Source organism: Ilyonectria robusta (assembly GCF_021365365.1).
Source record: "Ilyonectria robusta strain PMI_751 chromosome Unknown BGZ61scaffold_164, whole genome shotgun sequence".
Lineage (NCBI taxonomy): Eukaryota > Fungi > Ascomycota > Sordariomycetes > Hypocreales > Nectriaceae > Ilyonectria > Ilyonectria robusta.
The window spans coordinates 1-12,468 of record NW_025764598.1 but is presented as its reverse complement, the minus strand read 5'-3'; the positions used below and the strand labels follow the sequence as shown (position 1 = coordinate 12,468).

The window sequence follows — 12,468 nt, the reverse complement described above, 5'->3', positions numbered from 1 at the left end:
TACGCAGATACCAGTCATCTAGGGGCTAGACTAGGGTCCTTGAGACTGTAGATCTGACGGCCTTGAAGCCGGTTTCCTGGTATTGAGACCAGCTAGCTAGGGCTTGGGGCCATCTAGCTAGGACTTCAGGCGTTTCGGCTGTTTGAGATAGGTATGACTATCTGATAGATACCTGATACATGCCTGATGGATGTGACATCATCCTCCATATGACCCGACACTTTCACACGCGGGCGGGTAGCATCAGATGCCCAGTGTGCTCGTTCAAGGTGGCACCTTCAGCTAACTGGAGGCACCGGCAGCGTTGGTCGGCTCTGGATGAACTTAAAGAGTCATTATCTGCCTGCTGGTGAGGCTGAACAGAAGTCGATGATCCCGATGAAACAAGTTTTCGAGTGAAAGTGTTGCTTTCGACGCAGGATAGAGCCTCCTTCCTCCTATCAGGGTTTTAATAAGAGCTAGAAATATGAGCTAGGGGGAGACATACAGTACAGATTCGATCAAACAATGCGAATTAAGATGGTCGAGGACGACTGCGACTAGTTGGCCGTGGGGGAACATCAGCGGGTCAAAATATGATGTAGCCGAATCCCGTTGTCCTTGGATCCTGTGGGAGATGGAGTTGGCTCATTCGAACAGCATTCGGTAATGTTGAGATACGATGGCTGAGGGAGAATGCCGGAAGGTTCATCAACAACCTGCATGCAGTTGCACTCCCTATGCCGAACGAGAACCAGCAGCCTGTTAAGCACCACGAATTCCATCTTAAGCTTGATGCTGTAAACCACCGGCTTGTATGTCGTTGCAATCTGGAAGTGATCCAGATACTGAGTGATGATGAGGCTTATGTCAAGAAACACAACTAGGATGTTGACGATGATGAGGTGTCGGATGACTTTGCGAGCCGCGATCTTTTTTATGGCGAAGATGGGCTTCAGTCCATGGGATGCTTCCCATATATAAAGACCGGAGATGATGGACTCTTGGATGGAGAACCCCGCGAGTTGGATACGCTCGTAGATATCGAATGCGGGAAGAAACTGATTGGATCTCCGAGTGTTACTGCCGAGAAATAAGACAGTAACTGGGATATGAAGGATGCAGAAATTGATAATAATCATAATCAGCACCCAGCGGATCCTTGATCTGTCCGAAATGACGAGATGGAGGCGCGAGTAGAGAACAACAGACTGGCCAGTTACCATGCCGTACCAGCCGATGCACGTCAAAACAGCCAGCGGAAAATTTGGCCCAAGACTGTAGTAGCGCAGCAACACCACTATCGAATGAAGCACAATTCCCAGTGTCGCCGTAACCATGCTCCAAAAATAGAGGCCATCGTGGCGCTTAAATCGATAGAGCAGCGAGATGAGGATATCGATACAGTTATAACAAGCGATTGCGAAAAAGCCGGCAATTATCATATCGACCGGCACCGACGCCGAGATAGGGCCTGTTTCCCCAGCCATGTTGGCTGCCGTGGGACCTAGATAGGGAGGACCAAGCTGGTCATACCATAATGGGGAGATTGGCCCGAAAAAAAATTGAATTAGAAGTGACGGAGGAAGAGTTGTTGTCAATGGAGGCGAAGGAATGCAGTTCGGGTGCGCTGCCCGAGCAATGGTATAAGGAACCGTCTTAAAAGTCCCTCGGAGCGCCTCCTGCCCTCCCAAACTCCCAAACCGTTGGGATCGAATTGCAACAGTACCGGGCTCCCCGAACATGGGAGATTATTAGCTCGGGATCAAGTTCTTGTCATTCGTGGCTGAAGCCATTGGTCAGCTTGACAACCCCCTGCATGAGGCAGCTTGGTCTGACTGGCAGGAGGGGTAAAAAAAATAGCAAGCCTGACACGTTCATGGAGGCGTCGGGGACAACGGTGTCATTTAACTAGGCCACGGGGAGCTTTGGTTCAAGCCACTCTGAGACGAAAAACAAAGGTTTGATGCGAATTTATCCAGGCTAAAGCGGTATTTTCCGCCGGACGAGGCTCCCGTTTCTTTAACTTTTGGCTAAGGCTGTGGCTTTTGGTCGTGGAGATGAAAAGTGAGCTTGCCTCGCCAATGGGAGGAGAAGTCGGCCCTTTCTTGAATCCGCTTTTTAAGCGAAGTTGATGTGTTAGACTAGACTAAAACAGACGAGTGTGCCACAGTGGCGCAAGACAAATTCATCCTATGTCACTGTCTGTCATGAAGGTTGCCATCTTGAGGCCCATCAGACCACAGTGTGTCTCCAACTTGCCACCTCCCTGCACGAGCTGACGCGGCGACGCAAGTGGTCCTAAAAGAGCTTGGAGTGTGTTTGCTACCAGAATCTTGCCCCCCAATAGGGTGGGTTCACGATGGCACGGAGGTGGGAAGGCATTTCAGAACCTGGTAAGCATAGCATTTTGTTTGTTTGTATATTTTTCGTCCAGGGGGCCGTGAGGCCCGTAAAAGTCCCCTATTGGGGCACAGGGCGTGCTGGGCTAAACTATCTACAAATTGCTGCCGCATTGGACCTTACTCAGACCATCTGCAAGGCCTCTTGGATCGGAGTCGCATACGTGCTCAGTACCTCCAAAAGGCACTTTTCTACTCGTAGCGACCCCTACAGTAGTTTCCAAGCTAAGTTCCCATGCAACAGCCACTCCATCTATTTCATCAGCATATCATCGGCTCAAAGGCGCATTGTTTCAAGAGGGCATCCCGTCAGCGGAAACAGATCCCTCTCCAGCCGAGAATTCTCTTGCATAGGTAGATCAAGTAGCTTTCCATACCCTCAGGTAGGAAATCTATGTCCTCCAAGGTCGCCAGCAGCTGCGACCACGGCCATGCATCCTCGGGGAAAACCCTCGCGGGAGAAAACCCCAAGGCGGCCAGAACGCTGCTTTGCGGGGGAAAACAATCACATCCTACTACTGAGTGCACCTGAAACTATAAAGGCAGAAAGGGAATGATATTCTACATCTCTATTCCACTTTAGAACTAGGGGTTCATTTAAGCTCTGCTATTTGGATGGATATAAGCTACAGTGGGGTGTCAATTCCCGGTAGCAAGTAAAGGGAACGGGGCGAGTAGGGACTCCTGTCGGGCTCCAATGCGCCGTCAGCCCACATGGCAAGGATAACATCGAGCCGAAATGTGACCTCTTTCCGGATTCCAAAGTTTGGGTGCCTGCGCAGAGATGAGATGGCCCTCAGATGCCGCTTATTAGCATCCCAGGCATGCAAGAGATGGGAGCGGTTGAGCTGGGGTACAAAGGCGCGTTGGCGATTTTGATCCATCCCCGCCAGGTCTTTCAACATGCCTTCGTCAAAGGCAAGGAGAGGGAGGTGGCCTGAGCTGAAGAGCTGGTAATTGCTGAACATGACCCCGAAGAGGTCCTTGCTGCAATTGTACGCCTTGGCACAGATAATGCCGGGCGACCTAGCATCCGGGTGGCCTGGGTTGGGGACCCGGCTTGGCCTCGCCTTAGCATAGTAGGTCCCTGTATTGCGGAGGAGGAAAGAACGGTAGTATTTAGCGTCAAGCGGGGCTTCTGGGACCAGATCTTGGAGGCTCTTATGAAGATGACGGCAGCTAATGCATTTACAGGGCTTATATTGGGTGCCAAGGTGAGGTAGGGTGAGGTGGCGTTGCCGAATTAGTGAGAAGAAATAGGTTGATAGTGGCTGGTGATTGCACCCTCAGCCACGAAAATACCCTACAGCCAGACTAATAGTCTGACTATTAGTCTGGAATTCTTAGACTGGGACCACTGGTCAGTCCGGACAAGTCAGACTGGACTATCGGTCTGGCCCGAGAGATACAGACTAGACTAACAGTCCGCGGACTATTGGTCTGGACTATGGTCTGGACTAATAGTCCGCTTAATGGTCTGGACTATTGCGAGCGCTGATCTAGGGGGTTCCCCCAGGAGAGTTTAATAGCAGGTATACGGTATTTACCATTCGGGCTGGATATTCAGCCGTTAAGTCCCTTGCCTTGGCAACTTAACGGGTGTTCGAAGTATTTTAATAACGTACTCTTACACTTTCGAGACTCGAATATAACTAACCTTAGGACCTGTACTAAAAGCACAACCGCATTGCCCTTAAGCTAGGTTCTAATGCTTGAGAGCCTTGGATTATTACCAGCCCGAGCCTGCTATCCTCTGCAAACGATGCGGCTTTGCGTCACAACAATCCCAGCAATCTACATGGGGCTCCTATTTTGGAGATTTTAACAGTATCTGAGAACTGGCTGTTATTAAAACACCAGCTCTCCAGCCATCAACTATACTTTGTTATGTTAATCATTCTAAGCGCCACGCATCACCTAACTTAACTCACTCACCTTCAGTAAGTGACACGCCTGACCGCTCTGCTAACATAGACCCCGATCTTATCCCTTAGGAAACTGTCCAAGCCTACCCTATACCCCTGTATAGGCTAGGTGGTGACTTAACTATTATATACAATATCTTTAGAACTACAAATTCCAAAATGGACGTTGATTCGCAAGATCTCGCGCACAATTCATATAATAGCTGTGAACTTGTTAGCTGCCTGATGAATTGATAAATGAGTTTTGAAACCGATATCTGTCTGAATTGGCATAGCTTACAGCCTACCTAGCAATTGTCTCAGTCTGTTTCAGGCGGGCTAAGGACACCACATCACTCTAGATTCCTTAAGATCTCGTCTGCCCTTGCTAGAGCTCTTCTAATCGCGCAGGGGAAGTAAAATGGTCCTGGCGTATTTTAAGGAATATGACATAAGGGCTATAACATTGAACTCATTAGCTCCCACATTGCGTTTAAATCCAAGTGCCACTCAGCTGCCACTGAGGCCATGTGGGACCTGGACTGACATGTAGTGCGTTAAGTGGTGCAGGGTGGTCGTTTAGCCCAAGGCTAAATATATCCGATATAAGATATATAGTGATGCGTGCAGCTAGCCGTATCCTCGGGATGCCTGGCAAGCCAGGCATCTACTGAGCAGTTAGCCGTCATATAAGACAATCTGCTCAGCTTATCCATAGACAAGACATCTTACATTCTACATTCAACCTGACCCCCATGGTCCACATGACTTACGCATCATATAGCCGCTTGATGATGCAGCCAATTTAGGTTGAGAGGCGCTCATTTGGCACCTGAGTTAGCTGAAGCGAACCTACGAGATAAGTATAACATTGTCTATAAGACTAAGAGGAATAATACTATTTTTACTAAAAGGATAAAAGATGCGCCAGTTAGATTATCCCAGTTGAGATCATCTAAGAATAGCAAGATAAGATCTGCTAGTTAGTATTCTTGTGCAGAAGCCATCCTTCTTAACTATGATTAAACTATGAACTTCTTTAAAAGGAAGCTAAGCCGGTATTTGCCGGCCTAAAGAAATCCCCTGCTTAACCTTCTATGCAAATTGCACCTACCGTAGCTAATACGGGAGAAAATAAGCGGGGGACAACATTTGACGCCATTTTCAGTCTCCCAGAACTCCGCCACCCCGATTTATTCATTCTTATGGATGATGAGGGAACTGCGGTGCAGGATCACAACTATATTCTTAGCTGAGAATCTCAATCCATCGGGCTTTTGAAAACCCTTTCTCCACACCCAACGAAAAGACCAGGGCCGCCCAGCCGCCAGCTAGAGACACAAAATGTAAGATGTTGCTAAGGGCGCCACCATACGGCCATATCCCGCCCGATGGCAAACTGCAGATGCACAGGATCAGATGGAACGCATCTTTGCGCGTTACCAGCAGGTTATGAGCTCACCGACTCTAGAAGCTATCACCAACGTCCGCAACGTCATTGCTGAAGCAGCCCTCATGAACCGAGAACGTGAGGTCATCAGGGTAGACCGGCTTAGCCGCATAGAGAAATATGGCAAGAGGAAGAGACCCGGCGCCCGGGTGAGGCCACGCGGTGATTTCATCACAAGTGTTGGATTTCCTGATATTCAGGCTCAACACGAGGCAGAATTAGCAGCCGCAGAGGTCAAGGAACAGCGTTCACAACTGCGATCAACCCGGACTATTATTCTTCAAGAGATGAAGGCGCTGAAGGCGCGCTGGAGAGAAGAAAACGAGTCACATGTATCCTCGGCGCTGCCAAGACTAACCTGGAATCAGTGGCTCGATGAGACCGAAAACTGCTCCCGATTTCTAGACCTCGAGACTTAAAGGAAGAACATAAAGATGTTATCAGTCAAACACCAAAGAGGGCATTTCTAGAAGCCCAAGAACAGGCCCAACGGGCTTCAAGACCGATCATTGCGATGGACCAAAGTGCGTGGCCGGACAGCGACGATGAGGTCACATTTCGAGGCCTCGGGCCGTTCCAAGACGACAATGATGATATTGATCTCATCGGGCTCGATGAGCAAGGCGGCGATGATGTTGTGGGCTTAGGAACGTCGTTGGGGATAACCCCGCCGCCCTTGGATCCAGCTGATGGCTCGGGTGACGATAACCTCACATTACCACAACTTCCCGTCACAACACCAAGGATATCGGGTTATCAGCGTGTCAAGAACGCCATGAGGGAGTTGCGTAAGCAACAGGCTATTCATGCTGCGAGGGCAACATCATCATAACAGGGCCATAACGGGCAGCTCGAATAGGCCAATAGGAACGGGCGGCTCAATTGAAGCCAAAATGCGACTTCTACTATTTCTTTCAAATATCATCATTTTTTTCTATTTCGAGGCTTTCCAACGAGCCACATTACAGTCATATTCCTTCCAAATTGACTGTCGCAAAGTCTGAAATATCATGATCTTGAAATAGTCGATTTCACCGCATTAAGGGATAAAAAGTGGGTGACAACGATTTTTGGGGATGACAAGGGTTTTTAGGACCAACCTCGGGACGAGGTTGGTAGGCAGCTTGCCCCATAATGCCAACGGGTAATGGTATCTGCCTAGAAGCGATGTAATCACGATTCTGAGGCTCTGGGACACAGAAGCGGGTTTGAGTTTCAGCTTCATACTCGGACTTTTGCACTTCTTAACACCTTATGTGTGATTGTCGAGCGGGGTCATTGCTACTCTTAGTTATACCAGGCTTTGTTTGACCTTAACGTCTTTAAATCGCAATTGGAGAAACTCAGTGACCGACGTCAATCTACAGTGCTTTACGGCGCCTGACAGTTGTCTTCTGTACCTAATGCCCCACCATAGACTGGTGAATATGGGAGAACCTATCCCCTTGCGGCTTGGCAGAATCGATGATCCTCCGTAGTTCTTGCTTTTCTTCCAGTGTCAAATTAATGTACCTGGATGCCCAATTCTCTTCCAAACGGTTAGGTTTAGTCGTGCCAGGGATGGAGATCAGTCCTTGAGACGCGACCCAGGCCAGTGCAACCTGAGCCAGAGTGCAGCCTTTCCGAGAAGCGATTTTCTTGATCTCTTCCACAATAGCTCGATTTTTGGAGAAGTTCTCCCCCTGAAACTTGGGCACTGCGGGCCACGGCATTTTAGCATCCATTCAACTCAAATATCGCTAATCATATTAGGAGATTAACTTGCCTGTTCGGCGGAAATCGTCTGGCGCAAAGTCGTCAGGACTCTTGTATGGGAAATCATCAACCAGCCATCCATGGCCTAGGGGGCTGAAAGCGACGAAAGCTATGTCGAGTTCTTTCGCTGCATCGATTAAGCCACTAGACTCATGGAGGGTCTCGAAGGCCGAGTACTCTGCCTGAACAGCATCAATCTTGGCGACTACAATCGGTATTAGTAAAAACCCTTCTTGTAAAAGGAACAGAAATTACTTGAATTAGCCTTGCGAAGAGTCACAGCAGAGCACTCGGAGAGACCAATGTACTTGGTTTTTCCGGCTTTTCGGATCTCATCTAAGGCCGGAATAGACTCTTCGAGAGCGGTCTCTGTCATGATAGTATCAGCACAATATTGGCGATTATAATGAGGGCACGTCACGTACTCGGATCAATTCGGTGGAGATAGTAGAGGTCAGGCGCGAAGCCAAGCCTCTCGATAGTACCGTCAATATATTCCTTGATATGGGAGGCCGAGTTGGTGACTTTGCGCTCTCCACCAAAGACTTCAAAGCCACATTTCGAAGCGACTACCAGCCAGAAGCGTTTTTAGTGGTGGATTAAACGTGTATAATTGGATAGAATCACACTTACGAAAGATCTTGTCACGAACGTTGTACTTTCTAATAAAGTCTCCAAGGAGCTTTTCATTGACGCCAGCTTGATAGGCAACCTTGACCCGAAGGGTTAGTCTCCTTATGGCTCAAATAAAGAATCGAACCGCTGTTCACTCACAGCAGTATCCCAGAAGGTGCATCCTAGCTCGATTGCTTTCAAGAGTACAGGTTCAGCTTCTTCGAGACTGAGATTGCTTCCCATAGCGTGGCTAATGCCCATCGCGCCGAACCCAGGGGATGGGACTTGAATGTCACTGAAGGGGAGCGTCTTGGCCATTTTGTCTCAGCTTGTGGAATCAAGGGGTCGAAAATATGATTTTTAGTGTGTCGGTTTATTGATGAAAGGTCTCTGACGCATCCGGATATCCTTCTTTTATAAGTATCGCTCAAGAGCTGTTTTGATTGTGCCTCTTGACGTGGCCCTACAGGCTTTGCCACCAGCAATTCTCTCTCATAGATGAGCTTAGGTTCGGAGCCAAGGAACGGACTTAAGCTTAAGTCCTGCGACTTCGGTCTTATACCTTCGAGATGTTGTACAGGGGCACGTATTTTGAGATGGATGAGACACAGTACCAACTGTACATTCTAGTCTCCACTTTTTCTTAGACGCGTTGACATCGTGGAGGTTCGGAGCTCTGGTTGAGACTTGCCGATAACAACACCCCTATGGTGGCCCCATAATGCTAGGGTTTACGTAGCCGTATTGGCAAGGGGTTGTTAATGAATGGGTCATAGGGGCGATGTGTCGTCTCCGCCAAACCAGCCTCGGGCGGTCTCGATATGTGCCGTAGCAAGTGATGTACCTCGTCAGGAGTTCGGGTTTGTCATGCTGGACGGGGTGACCGTCCGGACCGAACTCATGATGATTGAGAAGCTAGAACGAATATAGTCTAGTGGCGCGTAATCCGGTTGCATTTAGGAAGAAAACCCAAAAAGTAAAAGCGAGTGCCGCCGAGTGGGGAAGATCAGGAGACTTGAACCGACGCCGTAAAGACCAACAGCCCCCACGGTCGGAGGCGAAGGAGTGTTGGGAGCGTCATGCTCATGCTCTCGGCACCGCATCTTGGTAGTCGCGCGTCATCCAGTTGCATTAGCGAGGAAACCCAAAAAGTAGAAGCCTTGAGTGCCGCAGAGTGAAGGAGCCTCATGCATCTTGGGCGGTCTGAGTCGCGGAGGTATTCCGTAGTGCTCGAAGATATGCTTGTACTGGGCCTCGAGGAGAGGGTTTGTGATAGTAGTAGCGGGGATGGGGTCGCGGTCGTTGATGGCGATTGTAACGTTCCACCTGCGACGGCGTTGTGACTCTCGATTTTTGGCCCTTCAGTTTCTTTTGTTCGTGCTTCACATGTTGCTGTTGCCCTTCCTCTCGTGCCTAATGCGAGCGCACGTAGACGACATCCATCTCCCAGTCCCGTGTCGCTGAGCCCGTTTGTCCATTGACTACATATTCTACGTCGGGTATTGCCTAGCGTGTCTTGTTGATGGGCGAGAGGAAAGGCTTAAGCCTAAGCCTGGAGTCGCGATATTTCATTCAGCTCTTCTGGTCGTTTTTGTGGTGGGCGGACTGCTTACGGGAGGGAGGGTAGGGCCGAACCAGGATCAAGAAGAAGACTATTTCCTCTTTCGGATATGTTGCTACGTCAGACGAGGCAACATGGCCAAGTCTCAAGCTTCCGTCGCTGAGGAGTCAACCTAGTAGAGTGGGGACCCACAACTTCGTCCCCTCACAACTTGGGCACCTCCGCCCCGACCTTCCTACATCACAACACTCACCTGTAGCTCGGCTATTTCATCGCCATTTTAAGTCCAAATCGATCAATTTTTTTTGAAGATATCTGTCAGAACGCTAGCGTGGCACTTAGATGACTTGATCGTGTGTATTGTGTGTGTCGCCAGGAGGTCTCCTGGCTGTGACCGCGTAAGTATTACAATCACCACTAAAAGTGGGGGCCTATAGCATCTGCACCAATAGGCGTTCTCAACTCTAGAGATCGCCACGTAACCACCCGATTAGATGCTTTATATATAATCCAATCTAATACACCTCTTTAGCTTGAGGGTATTGCCGTTAAGCTGTGCTTTTTATTCTTCTTTAGTTATTCTAATTAATTAGAGAGATTAGCTAGCTTAAGCTACTAGGTAGATTTAGTAAATATCTATTCTAGTAGGCTTTTTATTAAGCTGTTAGTAAGTAATTATATTAATAAAATATAAATTACTTTAATTTTTTTCTTTAATATCTCTTATCTAAGCTAGTAATTATAAATATTAATATATTATAACTTTATTTATAGCTATATTAGCTTTACTATAATAAGTTAGATAGTTTATTTATTATTATATTTAATAGTAACTTTTAAGAGTAAGATAATTACTTAGTAAGTAGTTAGTAACTTTTAGTATTAAAATAAGTCTATTTATAAAAAGAGCTTTTTTAGTAGCTTAAAATAAAATAAGTAGCTTAGCTTTAATTATTAATATTATAATTATATTCTACTTATTTACTCTCTATAATATAATTTCTTTAAATAGCTTTATAATAAAAACTTATAAGTTTTAATAGTTTATTAAGTTATTTATAAAGCTTATATTAAAAGCTACTTATAAGCTATCTTTTTTATATCTAGAAATTATATTATATTTAAGAAAAAGATTATATATTTTAATAAGATATTATAAAGCTTAATTAGCTACTTAATAATATTATAACTTTAAATTTTAATTAAATTTAGCTAGCTAGCTTACTATAAAAGCTATATTTAATTAAGTTATTATAGCTATATATATAATTATTCTAACTTTATATTAGTAAAAATTAATATTTTTAAAGCTAGTAATTTTTTTATAAAATAATAATTTTTTTTATATTATAAAAGTTTTTACTTATAATTTTAATATATAATTAGTAAGCAGTTAATATATCTTATTAATATAAAAGAATTTTAAAAGCTATAAATAATAATTTTTATAATTTTAAATTACTTTAATTTTTAAAAATTATTATAAAAACTTATCTTTTTTTAAATAATAGATGTTTTATAGATTTTTTATTAGTAATATTTTTTAAGATTTAATTTATTTTAAAAAGTAAAGAATATAATTATCTATATAAAAAAAGAAAATAATATTCTTATAAAGTTAATAGTAGTTTTTACTAGGTATTTAATAAAAGCCTACTTATAATAAGTTTTTTTTAAAGTACTTTTACTATAAAAAAGATAATTATTTAAGATTATAAAGAGTTTTTTATAGCTTTAAAATTATTTCTAGCTTTTAATATTTTCTAGGTATTTTTATATAAATCTCTTTATTAAGCTTTATATATATAAAGATATTAACTATATTATATTATAATATATTATAGTTAAAGTAATTAGCTAAAGCTATAAGAATTTTAAATAATATACCTATTAAAGTTATTATATAAGTTTCTTAGCTATTAATTACTTACTAGTTATTATATATTATAAAATATATTTTAATTTTTAGGAATTTTCTATACTTATTAAGCTTATAAATATAAATTAAGTAGTAGTTAAATACTTAATAACTTTTTACTATAAATTTAGTAACTTTAATTTATAATTATTTAGTTTTTTTAGCTTTACTTAATATTATTAAATAGATTAAAGCTATATAGTAATCTTAAATAGTAGGAATAAATAATAAGAGCTATACCTAGTATTAAAAGAAATAGTAGCTAAATAATAAGATTATTACTTACTAGTTTCTATTTAAAGCTTCTATTTAACTCCTTTAACTTTAACTCTATTATTTATAGTTAATAATCTTATTATTTATAGTTAATAACCTTAAGATAGTAATTTTATTTTAAGTAATAGAATATAAAAAAGACTGATATCTCTTATTATTAAGAGACTAACTTCTCTTTTAATATTTATTTTATCTTAATAAATTTTATTTAAATAACTTGTTACTATATTAATTGCTATTAATTACAAGGCTCTTATTATATATATTTCTATATATTAGGGATATAAATCTAGATTCCAATATAATATAGAATTCTATTAGAATCTTTAAGATAAAAGAAAAAGATACAAGCTAGATAACTATTTAAAATTCCTTAAAAAAGAAACCTAAATTTATATTAATTGCTATTTAGTAACTAGCAATTAATTTTTAGTGTGAAATTAAAATATACTAATAAGCTATAGAGTAGCTAGTAATTAAAATTTAAATAGCTAGCAATTAGCAGTTTCTTTAATATAAAATATAAAGAAAATCTAAAAACTGGGAAATATACTAACCTTAATTATATAATTATAGTAATTTACTTATTTTTTACTTATATATTATAT

The 12,468-nt window shown here is 43.0% G+C and overlaps 2 protein-coding genes across 2 annotated transcripts; both read right to left on the bottom strand.

Moving 5' to 3' along the window:
• Positions 1–431: 431 nt before the first annotated feature.
• Positions 432–1,886, bottom strand: BGZ61DRAFT_64984 (uncharacterized protein). The gene is made up of 2 exons (XM_046256949.1): positions 488–1,886; positions 432–437 (listed from the first exon to the last, which is right to left on the bottom strand). The coding sequence occupies exon 1, from the start codon at positions 1,722–1,724 to the stop codon at positions 561–563; it is 1,164 nt and encodes a 387-aa protein (XP_046092894.1). The 5' UTR covers positions 1,725–1,886; the 3' UTR covers positions 432–437; positions 488–560.
• Positions 1,887–6,962: 5,076 nt separating this feature from the next.
• Positions 6,963–8,683, bottom strand: BGZ61DRAFT_469999 (NADP-dependent oxidoreductase domain-containing protein). Its single transcript, XM_046248028.1, has 6 exons — positions 8,265–8,683; positions 8,124–8,202; positions 7,916–8,059; positions 7,746–7,859; positions 7,501–7,695; positions 6,963–7,431 (listed from the first exon to the last, which is right to left on the bottom strand). The coding sequence occupies exons 1-6, from the start codon at positions 8,421–8,423 to the stop codon at positions 7,136–7,138; spliced, it is 987 nt and encodes a 328-aa protein (XP_046092893.1). The 5' UTR covers positions 8,424–8,683; the 3' UTR covers positions 6,963–7,135.
• Positions 8,684–12,468: the final 3,785 nt, after the last annotated feature.

Bases quoted from the DNA above. Each gene is read 5' to 3' on its own strand.
- BGZ61DRAFT_469999 (XM_046248028.1), bottom strand. From the start codon at position 8,423: ATGGCCAAGACGCTCCCCTTCAGTGACATTCAAGTCCCATCCCCTGGG. The intron at 8,203-8,264 runs GTGAGTGAACAG...CTTCGGGTCAAG, and splicing joins GCACCTTCTGGGATACTGCT to GTTGCCTATCAAGCTGGCGT. The intron at 8,060-8,123 runs GTAAGTGTGATT...TCTGGCTGGTAG, and splicing joins CGTTCGTGACAAGATCTTTC to TCGCTTCGAAATGTGGCTTT.
- BGZ61DRAFT_64984 (XM_046256949.1), bottom strand. From the start codon at position 1,724: ATGTTCGGGGAGCCCGGTACTGTTGCAATTCGATCCCAACGGTTTGGG.